The sequence below is a fragment of the Echiichthys vipera genome, assembly GCF_963691815.1.
Source record: "Echiichthys vipera genome assembly, chromosome: 17".
Taxonomy (NCBI): Eukaryota; Metazoa; Chordata; class Actinopteri; order Perciformes; family Trachinidae; genus Echiichthys; species Echiichthys vipera.
The window spans coordinates 8,706,373-8,720,631 of NC_139842.1; the positions used below are offsets into that span (position 1 = coordinate 8,706,373).

The window sequence follows — 14,259 nt, forward strand, 5'->3', positions numbered from 1 at the left end:
CCAGAAACACTTGTCATTTATAGTAGAAATCCTAAAAAATGAGGGTTCAATCATTCTCGGAGCTAATCTGTTGACTACAATTCTGTGTTACATGTGAGAGCTGTTCGAAAGGTCTGCATTTCCTAAAGCCTATATGAATGAAAAGTTAAGTTTACACCTAAGCTTTAAAAAGAATGACCTGCCTCTCCGTGTCCATCTGTGTGCCGAAGTGATGAGTCTGTGCGCCGCTAAAGACCGCAGTGAGTTTAAACAGGACGCAAAGAGGAACCAGAGATCCGGTAATCACAGGTCACTTCCTTGTATGATTCTGGGGAAACAAAGCACCTTGTTTCTGAACGTTTTTGGAAAGAGGAAGCATGCCTTTCGCTCTCCCTCTCTGGGCCTTAACGGTCGGGAAATTCTGTTAAAAGCACATACGAAATGCTCTTAGAGAACTTTAAAATGTCAAATATAAATGAATTGATTCATTTAATCTGCCTTGAAAGTATGTATTTTTCATAAAATCAGAGGAATAAATCCGGTATAGCGTATCTGCAGTGTCCCACATCTACTTGTCTGACAGAAACACAATAAACATATACAGTATACATGCAAGTGCATTTTCAGTAGTTAATCTTACTGTAAGTTACTGTATGGAGTTACATAGCCTGTGGTGACTTTATCTCTGGTATTGTATCAGTCACTAGATACAGAAGTAGATGAGGTATTCACTGTACAACTTTTCTTTTTGGTTCCCTTAAAACCTCATCTGACATATTGTTTGAAAAAGACCTGCTTCCTCACATTGACCTACAGAGAGCGTTCATTAAGTTACTGCATTCATGTTAGGTACTGACCACCAGAGGGCAATACAACACAGAACAGAGACATCATAGAAATGGTTTTTGTGTGCGTGTTTCTTTATTTCACCAGGATAATCTCTCCACAACGCTTTCAGGGGATTTCTTTTTGGTACATACATTAGAATCACTTTAAGTACAGATACAGGTCGTTTGATGCATCAGTTCTTGTTTTTCCTCCTTTTAAAATGTCTATTACTGCTCAGATTGACACTGTTTTTCCAACAAAATGCATCTTGTAGTGGAAGTACAGTCATTTAATATTTATAGAGCTAATATGCTGATATACTATGACAGAGATAACTTAGAATTACACAGCTGACTGCAGCAGAAGACACTTTGACAGTCTTGGGATCCAAACTGAACTCTTTTTTTTTTTTTTTTAATGTGAGCTGAACACATCAGATTTCAAAACGTGGTATTTTCATTTTACCTTTATTGAATTTAGATTTTTGCTATGTTTATACTCCTTAAAGTAAGAATGATCACAAAAGAATCTGCAAAGAATGCCCAGTGTGAATAAAGTTATAGGATTTTTCATTTATTTATCTTAAAGTAAGCACTGAATGAGAACATCAACTGTGTCCTTGTACTGTAATGGTGAAAAGAAAATATGAGTATACATATTTAAAAAAGTTCAGAGTTGCAGGACAGGCTGCACAACAATTCACAATATTTCACTACCATTTTCCTTCTGTTGTTCTTATGTAAACGCACTTTTGCGTAAATACCAATCATTTTACAGTACTTGCACTTTTTTCAGCAACACAAAAACCTAAACAAGAAACCTCATGTACATTTGCATGAAAACTCATCAAAAACATCATATGATACATAATGCTGCTTTGACAGTCACATTTTTTTACACCATCATTTTTGACATTCACAGTAAGAAGTCTGTGCATTGTTTCATTTTTTTTTTTTACTGCTCAAACAGTTGTTCAACCACATTCTTTCATGTCTTTTAAAGTGGTATCTGCTTTCATGGTTACACGTCCGTCCTCACTGGTTGCATCTCTGTGCCTCCGGTGCTGTTGCCGGGGATGTCATGCTTTCAGGCCTAACGAGGACACATTCTTTTCTGGCTCTGTGTTTCATTAGTCTTTACATATTTAAAATTGTCTTCTTGGTATGTAGCACCGCACCAACAAAGACCTTTCAGGCTCTTTAGGCGTTAGTGCCCTCCCAGCAGCTCCGCATCATTATGATATGATGCAGCTGTTGGCCTTGTTCATAGGAGGTCGTTTGTTGCTCTCCTTGGGGAAGGTTTCTCGTCTCCGACACAGCGCGGGGCTGAACCGACTGGGCAAGTTGGCCTGCTGGAGCAACTCTCTGAAAGCCTCCAGTACGTTGACGTTGTCTTTGGCAGAAGACTCCAGGAAGCTGTGGTTCCAGTCCAGCTCCACCTTGGACAGCACGTCCTTGCTGGACACCTGGCGCTCGTTGAGGCGGTCTATCTTGTTGCCGATCACCACAATAGGTGTGTACTTGTCCTCTTTGACCTCCAGGATCTCCTCTCGCAGACTCTTGACCGCCTCCAGGGATTCAGGGTCATCCACGGCGTAGACCAGGGCAAAGGCGTCGCTGCTCTGGATGGAGAGCTTACGCATGGCAGGGAAGGAGTAGCTGCCACTGGTGTCCATGATGTCGATGGTGACTTTGACACCCGCCACCTCATACTCCTTCCTGTGGAGCTCCTCTACTGTGCGCCGGTGCTTGGGCTCAAAAGTGTCTTTGAGGAAGCGTTGGATGAGAGCTGTCTTCCCAACTCCAGCTGCTCCCAAAAACACCAGACGCACCTCTGTCTTCTCCTTGACTTCAAAAGACATGTTTCTGTTGCTCTTTTTTTTCCCCAAACACTGCTTGAAAAAAACTCTTCTCTTCTCCTAAGCCTGTGGATCCTTGTCTGAAAGCTGTTCTGATGTCAGTGATGGAGCTGGATGCAGTTCTGCTGAAGAAGATGATGATAGCAGATGCATGTGAGTATTTCTGTCAAGGCTGTATTTATGTTCACACACAGCACCTGCCCCCTCCTGCTCCCAGCCAATCAGGAAAAGGCAGCATCTCCCACTCCCTGAGATTGTAGCAGCCAGTCACAGACACTCATGCAAATGAAGACAAGTGAGAACCCTTCCAGCAGCGTCTTGCTTTGGTTCCTGACTGCTGCATTGAACAGGATAAGAGATGGTACAGTCTGTGTTCAATACTGACCACTATCTTGAATCAGTCATTCATCTCACACTTTCAGATTGCTTGTTAATCCCACACGAGAGCTACAGTAGTTAATTAACTGTACAGATGTTTGAACCCATCATTGATATTGATTTTCACATCATGAAAAGAACCACAGTGAAGACTTTCATCATAAAAAAGCAACAAACATGTTGTCAGGCTTTTTCAATGTTAAGTCTGCATTTCCACTCCGACTTAGACCAGAAATGTCTTTATTTACTGAAGAAAATAACACAATGTGTCATGCTTTCACACACAGAATCTGTTCGTAGAAATGAAGTCTGTACTGACAGGTGATATTGCGACGTACTATAAAGAATGAGAAAGTCGAAGTATATAGATCTATTAAATAGAGGAATTTCACCCAGGAGACTGGTGTTAACTGGTGTTAACATTACGAAACGTCTGCTTACGACGTAACTTAAGTTATGTCCTGACCAAGTACATTTCCTAACCATGTAGTGTTGCTGTCAGCCTTGCTGGTGGCATCATGATAAGTCCAACTGATGCGTGGTATTCGGACCCATCTGCTCTCCACTCAAGGTTAATGGGAAGGATTGGTGAATCGCCTGTGTGCAAAATTTGACTCTGGCGTATACACGGCAATGCAATTTAAAAGTGTAAAGTCATGGTATTTGTACGCAGATTGAAGAGACAGTTGTTACCTCAAGACTTAGACGGTCTTGAAGTAATTTTGGTAGTCATCATTAACAGGTCATACAGTTTATTTAGAGCATTTACTGTATTTAAATATTTAGAACAGTCCTCAGCAGATTACCCAGACAAGAACAATATGCTGATCATTTGCTGGTGATGTAGAGGTGCAAATTCAAACCTCTTGATCTTTTTCTTATTTTTTTCATGTGCAAACAGGTTACTTGCAGGCTGATCTTGGCTCTGTTTTTTTAATTTCATAAAATAATTAGTTTCAGTGGACATTTCTCAAGCTCTCACTGGTTTCATTTGCACTCATGATGACTAAAAAAAAAGGGACGGGCTTTGTCCTTGTCTGAAGCTCTGCTCACATGTCAGGGACTGAGGAGGCAGGGATAGATGTTCTTTTACATGTGACTGTTTTGAACATTATCATTACAATGGCTTAACTACAACCTTGTTAACATAACATTAGGGTTGTGCTACAACCCAGGTTTTACAAGTGAAGAACGAGAGTTCTTACTCATGCTTCCAAGCTGTCATTGGCAGCGCTGCTGAATACATTTTATTTGTAAAACTTTAACACCACCCAAGTCACGTCTTGGCCTGGATGGCAGGTGACGACTACTGCGTCATGACACACCTATCCCCGAGACCATAACAGATCCCGAGCTCCTGCCATCTTCATTCGAGCTTTATTCAGCCTGCTGCAGACCTCTTGTCTCACCACCTTCTAACCCGTTGGTTAATTTGCTAAGAAACAAAACTAATAATTTAAGGATAAGAGATGGTACAGTCTGTGTTCAATACTGACCACTATCTTGAATCAGTCATTCGTCATTCATTCACATTTTCTTCCCTACTGCTGCACACAAGCCTCAGCTCCCTTCCAAGGCCTGCCAGCTCACCGCCTCATTGGATGGAAAATCTTACATCGCAGCGGGGCAGGTGGCCGCCATGTTGAATAACTTGGCTATCCTCCAGGCTTATCAGGCCTGCCTCCTACTGGATTGGAGCTCTTCCTGAGCTCTACTGGAGATCAGGAAGGCCACTGACTTGTCCATGCGCAGCTCAGAACAGTGGATCTCACCCAGATGTCCGACGGGGACGAAAAGAGGCTCCTGAATGCCCGTTTCCACAGCTGACCTATTCTGCCCAGCAATACAGGACATCACACCCTTGTCTGAAGCTCTGCTCACATGTCAGGGACTAAGGAGACAAGGATAGATGTTCTGTTAAATGTGACTGTTTTGAATATGTATGACGCAGTTATTATCATTACAATGGCTTAACTACAAGTTTGTTTAACATAACTTTAAATGCGTGTTTGAGAAAAATGTTCACGGTCGTGGTCTTCATATTGTGCTGCTTTGTGAAGCTTTGTGATCAGCCTTCAAATCAAATTAGACAAGTAAATGTAGTATTACAGTTATCATTAACATACGGAGATCTTTCACATGCTCACTGTGCCAAGACTTTGTCACTTGTTGCTATGATACCGCCAAAGCCATTGCCTGAGCTGGCAGGGATTTGTCAAAAGAAATTGCAGCTTATTAGTGCTGTTATTCATTACTGAGTCCGACTGTTCACTCTGGTGAATGGTAATGGGGTAATTTGGCTAATTAGGCGAATTAAAAGCATATTTTACTTCACCATATTTCATTGACCTAACACCCTGAGTATGTGAGTTATGGCCACAACGAAGCCATTGCAAAAGTTGTTCTTGGCTAAATTATTTGAAGATTGGACTGTAGATCTGCACTCTACACAACAGTCCCTCTGGGCTTGTTCAGGTTGAATTGGACAATGTTATGGTTGTATATTTAAACTTATTCCGTGTGTTCTTGTGTCCGTTATTCCATTATACGTGCGTAAATCTGATAATCAGCCGAGAAAACAAATATTTTGCCAGATTGCTGCAGTGACTCTTTTCTTTTTGGAAATAAATGCCTGCTTAAATCACAATTTCGAGAACATCTCCTGGTTTTACTGTCACGTGCTGCATTTCAGAAACTCCCAGCAAGGGACTGTGGGATGTTAACTCTTGTCTTCTTGACCTCTGCTTCCTCTCCTCCTTGGAGACAAAACTGGTCTGAAACTAAAGCTCAAGGCCCCTGAGCAATTCCACTCTGTTTCTCATGTTCTACACTTCATTAAACACAGGAGACAGAAATGGGAGCCTCTATATTTCATTTTCTCAAGCTGTTCATTCTTATCGGTACTGTTTCCCTACAGGTTAGGACATTCTGGATAATGTGACAACAGCTTAAAAGGGAAAATCAACAATGTTTTGTAAAATAAAAATAATGGAACATTATCTATAATGTTTAAAGAACAATATGTGACACAACATTGACTGTCTGAAATTTGGTGCTGGGCAGCTATAGAATAGTGTTGGTTTTTAGAGCTTTTGCTGAAAATGAGGTTGAGAGCTTTGAGACTCAACCAAAACATTAAAGTTGCAGGGTTGTGAAATCAAATCAATGGGCTGAAAGACACTGAAATATGGAGGGAAACAACAGTCAGATTTGAATATTCAGCGGATTCTTCACGACGGGCTACCCCTTCAACATTACACATAGCCATTTTGATTAAGCTTGTTTGACACCACCCCGAAAACCCATATACTTTCAAGAGCATTCCCAAAAAAGCAAGGCACTTTTAAAAATGGCTCGCTTTCCACCAGAAGTTCAGCGTGTTGAACTCTGGGTGGCAGAGCCAAATCCATGAGCGGCAACCATAAAGTTACCTTCCGCTGTGATCGAAACAGCTTCCCCTCCCTTTGCCACCTTGCCTCAATAAATTGACTGGAGGCGGCAAGTTACCGCGTGGTAGTGTAAAAGCCACTTTAGTGCAGTTTTAAATTATGAAATGGAAAAATGCCACATAAGGGAGGGCTCTGTTCACTGTCAGTCATTGTTATCAAGCAACATGAACCCATTGTTTATGTATTAATTTGTTGTTTAGATCTTTAGCCATGCAAGGGGCATGACTTTAGAGACAGCAGTGCTGATTGGTCAATCACCCACTTTTGTCCATATCTCAGCAACTATTGGATAGACTGCCATTACATTTAGTATCTACATTCATGTTCTCCTCAGGATGAATTATTTGTTAATGCCTCAACTTTTCATCAAAGATCATCATCAGTTTGTCCAATATTTTGGACGGATCAGCCTCAGCTTTAGGCTTACTTTGTGTTAAGTGCTAATCAGCAATTGATGGCATGCTAACACGCTAAACTAAGATGCTAAGCATGGTAAACATTATACCTGCTAAACATCTGTCATTTTGAGCATATTAGCATTGTGCTCATGGCAACGCTATGCCATGTAACACTAGAGGCTTATCTCTAGAAATCTTTTTTTTTTCACCCTTGTATTTATGGAAATATTTGTGTATAATTATAGTCATTGAGAGTTTTTCCAGCAGCAGTGTCAGAGTATTGAGCTGCTGGTCATCCTCACTAGCTCAGAGGTGTTAGTCTGTTATGATATCTGGATGCGGTAACGCGAGGAACAAGCTGTTCTCAGAGCACAAGGTTTTTCATTTGGGCACGGAGGAGGGCGCCCTGGGAGACTGGGCGCTCTTCCGATCAAGTATCAATTTTGTGCAGTGCGCACCAGTGTCTTATCACCGAGGAATTATGAAAGTAGAGGTTTATTCTGTATACATGTCATTTGTTCAGCATGCAGTGTTCTTGCCAAGAAAAAAGAAGCAGGAGATGGTACTTGATGATATTTACTTAAGTTACATAAGTGTTTGATAAGCCAATAATAGAGTTGGTGGAGTGCTGATAATAAAACCCAGTAGCTGGATGATAAAGTAGTGTATGTACAGTATATTGTATCTAAGTGTGGTTTGTTTCTGTGTGTGTATTCAATAGGGTGTGTTGGTATGAGATGGCCTGGCCTGTCAGTCAGTCATGCCATATTTTGTTGTGTGTGACAGGGACAAAAGACAACATTTAGCCCTTTAATACTTTGTTGGTCCAGGAACGCCAGTTTGTACTAAGGTGAAAAGGACAGCAGCCTATATTTGGATTTGAAATTTGCACTGCATGCAACTTCAAGTGCAAAATCAACAGTTCCTAATATATGTAAATATGGGCGTTTAAGTTCCACCTCATTCATGACTTCTTGTATGGCATAAATAAACACATATGTACTATAAGCTGTTATAGAGGCTGACCCAGAAACCCTGCGCCATGCTGTAAAGTCATTTGATCTTTACAGCTAAGCTAAGTGGGCAATTTAAGGACTCTGCACTCCACTGGAGGGTATGATGAAGTCTGAACAGACAAAGGATCTGCACACTTTGTTTGCCAATGAAGTGAAGGCGAGGCTGATTGCTTCAGCAGGCTATTAATCCCATTGTTCTTATTTACTTTAATCTACAGGGGAACTTTTATTAGCTGATTAGTACACCATGGTTTCTTCCATTAACTACGGGAGGACTTCACACTAAAAAAATAACAGCCTGACTTTGATGGACTGTGTCATTATTTTTGGGAGGATGATAGCACCTGACATAGATGTATCACCACAGATGATTCTGCAGACTCTTCCATCGCGCGTCTCTGACAAGAAACAGTGTGACATGTACACGACGGCCTGGGCGAGGGAGCGGTCTGATAGCACATTTTTGGATGGATTCTTTCCCATGGAGACTACAGCCTTTTAAATTTCTTTTTAAATGAAAGGCCAGAACTTCCAAAAAAAAGAAAAAAAAAAAAACGTTCCCTGCTTTGCTTTCCTTTGTGATTCCTTTGTTGTATCCACGCATGGCCTTAAGTCATAGGAAGTAGCTTGATATTGCTTCGTCTGTTTTTGCTAGTGTCTGTCCAGAAACGGGTATATGCAAATTCTAAAAATTGTTGATCCTAAATCCAGAATTTTTCTGTTTATGTCTTATCGCACATCTCATCCTGTTACCCCTTTATGTGTACATCTCAACAATAAGTACAGACTACAAAATCCAACCAACACCAGCCCACTAATTTCTCTTAATCCATCCTTTTCATTCAGTGGCTTTGTGACTTTGAGGGCGCACATGCAAGTCACGAGTGTATGTTTAAACCTACTCCTTACTAAGTTTGGTTACAGGTATACTGACTTTGTCCTTTGCCTCTGGAACATCATGTCCTGGATAATGAGAGGTGTGGTAGTGGTGGGGGCAGGAACAACAACAGCCAGTGAACGTTCTCATTACACCTCGCTGCAGTAGAACGTGTTCTCTCCATCTGAGGAAGCATTAGTTGTTTTGACAAATTTGTGTATACAGTATATACCGTTTATATAGATATATATCTATATATATCTATATAGCTATATATAGATATATATACACGTACATATATAGTTTCTTCATTTTTTTTTTTACAAAGGTACAAAAATAACTCTTTGTGCCGACTTTATCAGTAGTGTTCAAGTAGAAAAAGGTTCTTGTGTTTGGAATGCAGACTTAGCAGGACAGAGGAAATAGTATATATATATATATATATATGGTCTCCTCTTTTCAGGGTCAACAATTATGTGACAAGACAACTCTGGCAGCATCTTTTCTGTGTCAAGTTTAATGATGTTTGAATAAGAGTCTGTAAGCATCAGAGCTCTGCAGTGCCATTAGTGAAGCCCAGGAAGGCGGGAGACACACATACAAAGAAAGATTCAATCAGAACATCTCATGATGAAGCTAAAAACCTTTTTGACTGGGTGTTCATGTACTTTGTTATGCAACCTGTGGCCTAAAAAGCCAGGGGGGAGGGGGGTATTTATTTGGGGTTTAAGTGAAATGTCAGGTAGGTATGATGTACAGTATCCTTTTTCAACTGTATTATCTCCTTTGTTCTTCTCCAGTCATTGTACCTGTAATATTTAAGTAATTTTCTGTTATATAATGCTTTTTTGGAGCTGAGTTAGCTCCTTATAATGAATCGACACTTGGGGCGATCTGCGCCACAGGGACACGTTCACAAAAATAGAGCCCTAAGAGAGCTTCCCACATCCTCAAATACCATTGCAGACATTATGTGCTTCTCTGTGCTCATTACTTTGAGGTTAAGAGTTCCCAAGTCTGCTTTCAGTTGTTGTCCAAAGCCTCAGGGATCAGTCTGCAGCAAACATCTTTTTAATTTGAACAGTGGTTTTCTGTTTCATATGTGTGAGTCGCATGGTTAAGTGTTTTGTTTTAAATTATTTTACATGGTGAAAGGCACCTCCAGCATCATTAACTTTTAAAATACATTTTATTATTATTTAGCAGGGTGCTCTCTCCTCTGATTAGACATTATTATGCTGCAGTCTGAGTCTTATGGAGCCTTCATGTCCTATGGAAAATACCAAAATCCGACATGAAAATTGCACACGAATACCCCCTCATATGGTAATCTCCACTGGGATACTCGTAGAATATTTTGATACACGAGTTGCCGAGATGAGATAACCTTTGACCTTTTGAACATGGTGTAGCGCAACGCAAGAGTCTACTTTATAACAACGACACTGTTTTTGAGCTGCTAGGGAAGATTATGTGCTTCAGATGAGGGTAGACCAAGCTTATTTAACTAAAACACAAATATAAGCTATCTCTTGTGTCCTTTAATTATATTAATTGATATTTGCTAATGCTCGTGTTAGGTTCATTGATGACTCTAAATTGCCTCTATGTGCCCTGTGATAGACTGGCGTCCTGTCCAGGGCGTACCCCGCCTCAGGCCCAATGTCAGCTGGGATCGGCTCCAGCCCGCCGCAACCCCGACAGGGACAAGCAGTTGAAGATGAATGAATGAATTTTTTTAAAAAGTATGTAATTTATCGTTTGTGTTTTGATAAATCCTCTTTTTGCTGTAGCTGATGAATTAGGCAGTTTAAATTGGTTTTCCCCAAGTAACAGATCAGGATTTGTGGGTCCGCCATGTTTCATTTAACTACGACAACAAACGCACTTGAACACAACGCAAAGGTAATTTCCAGTTTACAAGTGGAAAGAACCATCTTTTCCATAGCACATGAGGGCAGCATTAGAGACCCACAGGCAAATAAAATGTAACAAATTTTCAGAATATCCACTGTGAAAATTTGCAATTATATGCATAGACTGCAATGTTTTTTTTCTTCTGGATAGTTATTGTGGCTCAGAAATACTACTGTTTTTTTTTTTTTCATTTTACATTTCAAACTGTTACACAACATTTTCCACACAGTAGTTTCCACACAGACTTTTTAGCCCTCCAGTTTTTGATATTGCTTACCAGTATTGCTGCTTTAGTATGGTAGGCTAATGTTTGTTAGTGGAGGAGGTGTCACTGCTTCCTAGTTCCAAGTAACACACACTGAAATCGGGAACTTCCAACTTCTGAGTCAGAGGTAGAAAAGTGAATGTGAATTAATAAAGTTTACAAAAAAAAAAACCACATATAGTGAACGTGACAAGATGGAGGCTCTGAACGAACAGGCTCGCATGCAATTACATCTTACCACCAAAGAGGCCGCTAGAAAAAAGGTATCTCAAATCTTACGGATTAGGAAGAGTTGCTAATGTTAGCTGTTAGATGCCTGTCTGCTGCGCTACCGACTCTACTGACCTAACAAACCGACTGACACCTCAGCTCTCGGCTGTGTTTGTGGATGTGGTAGAGACTGGTGTTTCACGTCCAGAAATTAGCTGCAGATTTGTACTTTTTTGTTAGTTCGTTCATCCACTCTGACCTTTCGCAGCCTTTGTTCCTCTATACTATGTCACCTAAATTCCTTCACTGCTTATGTCATAACTACTGTCTGCTAGAGGTTGCCACCACTATAAAAGTAAATAAAGGTCGTAATAAGCTGCTTGTATAAATTACCTATGCGGCCGTTGTTTTTTGGAGGACAGTCTCTTGCTGGGTCGTGATACAAGATCGTTGTCATTGGACTGACAATGTGTGTTGTGACAGATAATACCATTTTGAATGTTGATTTATTCTAATGCATACCTGTGTGATAAAGAAGCTCTAAGCTGCATGGCATGGCAAGTCATTCTTTCTCTGCCTTTTGATTGGCCCCACCACTCAAACATTAAAATGTCAAATGTAATTATTCTAACATTTAATACAATAGGAAAATTAATTTTGACTTTATACCAGACTGAAATTAAATTATGTCCAAAGGTCCAGAAGCTAGTTAAACATATTGTCTTGCAGTTTATAATGAAACTAAGTCTGTTGTATCCATGTATTTAACCTTTCTTTCTCTGGGCACGCATGAAACAGCATGGACAGCATGAACAGTGCATGGCAAAGAAATCAGCATAGAATTAGCATAAATTAAGCTGCTCATAAGAAAAATGGAGGTAGGGGAGATATCAACCTCTGCTGCTGTGACATAGATTACCTACCACCTGCTTGTTTGTGTTGGGAGCTTATTGGGCCTTCACAAATGTTTCATTGTGCTTAAAGTTATATTTTACTACGGAATTATATTAATGGTTTTCATAGTTCTGGAGGTGAGTTAGCCATTTCATCTGACTGAGAACATTACTGTCAACTCTGCACGTGCCCTCCTCTCTGAGCTTCACCCAAAACAGTAAACTATTTGAATAGTAATATGAATTATTCGTGAATATTGAATAATTAAGAACGGAAGGAGTGGATCTGGTATGTGCTTTCTTTGTCAAGGAGTAAAGTCTGCCATCTTGAATGGGACTAAGGAACTTCTCTGTTGTTCTTTTATACTCTCCATGTCTGTATTTCGCAATGAAAAATCTCAGAAAAGCAAAATTATTCCAGAAAAAAAGAAACATCACTTTGTCACCAGCTTATGTTTGCGTTCTGTGTGAAAGTGACGTGCGAATTTGGCTGTTAAGTCTGATGTAACACCCTTTCAAAATACAATTTCAGACAACGGCCGAACATGTGAACAATTATGATCACCTCTAACGTCAGTTAGACACCTTTTTCATCCATAAGAAAGAGGTACAAAGACAATTACATTGTTTTCTTAAAAACTCAGATCTGTTCAAACAACAGGGAACACGACACTGCTGTGTTGTAGAAATACAAGGCTCGGACCGGCTTGGACCCAGATATCATATTTTGAAAGGGCGTTACGTCACGACTTAACAGCAGGATCAATCGGATGTTTAAAGGCCTTCATTTACATGATAATGTATCTATGTCTTATATGTAAGTCACTGTATAAGTCAAATGATCCTAAAATCCCTTTCTTTATGGGAAGTGAGCTCATACAGATTATACACCTGTCCCTGACATTTATGAATTATTTTAAAAGGTCATGTTAACAGCGTCGTACAGATGCTCATCGTGTGCAGTATAGGTATAGGTAAGCCTACTTGATATGCGTGGTCTGAACCATGCATTGAATATTATCTCATAGAGAAAGAAAAAAATCCCTGTAGGGCTGGTTTAATGCACACATTATTCTTGTCACGAATAAAGCTGTTCACAAAGACAGCATTCAGCCATCAGAATCTGATTGTGTTCCAGGAAGACCCACAAAGAACTGCACTCCCCCTATTATGTTAGAAAAAACATAATAGGGGGAGCTAATTTACTGGGTTGGTATAGGTCACCCTTTCTTAAAGAGAGGGCTGTATCGATCCGTGACTATAATGAATGCAAATAGGGAAAAAAAGTTGACTTCATGTGTCATGGGGCTAAGGTCAGCTCAGTCAAAGTCAGTCATGTGTCATTTTCTCAAATATTTGTTGTCTACATTGAGCTTAGACAGACCAATTTTTTAACATCCAGTGAGAGGTGAACATCATTGTTTGATCGAGAGCGTAGTCAGACTAAGACTCAGAATCCAGTACAGCAGAATTGCATGACCTGGATGTTTTATTCTGCTGGAGCTGGTGCTGGTGCTGGATTTGCTACATCATGCTGTGGACCAAACATGGCAAACAGGTAAATTTACTCAGGTCACAAAAAATAGTTGTGCTGACATTTTGACTGTCCAAGGGTTCAGAAAACATGTTTTGTAGAATGGAAAAATGGTGGCTTCAAAAAACCATGGAGACAAGAGATGGCACTCTTTTGATCCAAATGATTTACTCATCAACAACTTATGCAACAAGCTACCTTAGGGAGTGTTACATCACATGGAGAATAGAATTACTACATGACTCCTGCTCTAAGCATATTCTGCCCCTTGCAAGATAAACATATCCTCTCATCAGTTGTTTTGAAGTCCTTCAGTTTTTGCTTCTCAAGACCTTCTTCAAGGTTAAGTAATTCTTCAAGCACCGTAGATAACTTCAGGCATGCAACAACCTTGGTGAAATTTGCATCAGTGTGTTTGAATTGGAGGAAGACACTGCCAATACACAGGATAACGATCCATACTGTGTGCATAATGTGTGCGCATCCCGTATTAAAAACAGGGGATGTAGTGTAAGACAGTGAATGTCCACTTAAGGAGGCAGTTTGGGGTCGGGGATGTGTCCCAAAACCCGGGGCTTTCACCTGGGAGAGCAGGGTTTGTCTCCTGTTACTGTTCATGCCTCGGACGTACTAAGCCAGACCATGACCTTTTTTTCT

The 14,259-nt window shown here is 40.3% G+C and overlaps 1 protein-coding gene across 1 annotated transcript; it reads right to left on the reverse strand.

The window, feature by feature from the left end:
* Nucleotides 1-2,041: 2,041 nt before the first annotated feature.
* On the reverse strand, nt 2,042-2,668 carry LOC310960072 (GTP-binding protein Rhes-like; the record flags this gene model as incomplete). The annotated part of the gene is made up of 1 exon (XM_083931674.1): nt 2,042-2,668. The coding sequence occupies one exon, from the start codon at nt 2,666-2,668 to the stop codon at nt 2,042-2,044; it is 627 nt and encodes a 208-aa protein (XP_083787800.1).
* Nucleotides 2,669-14,259: the final 11,591 nt, after the last annotated feature.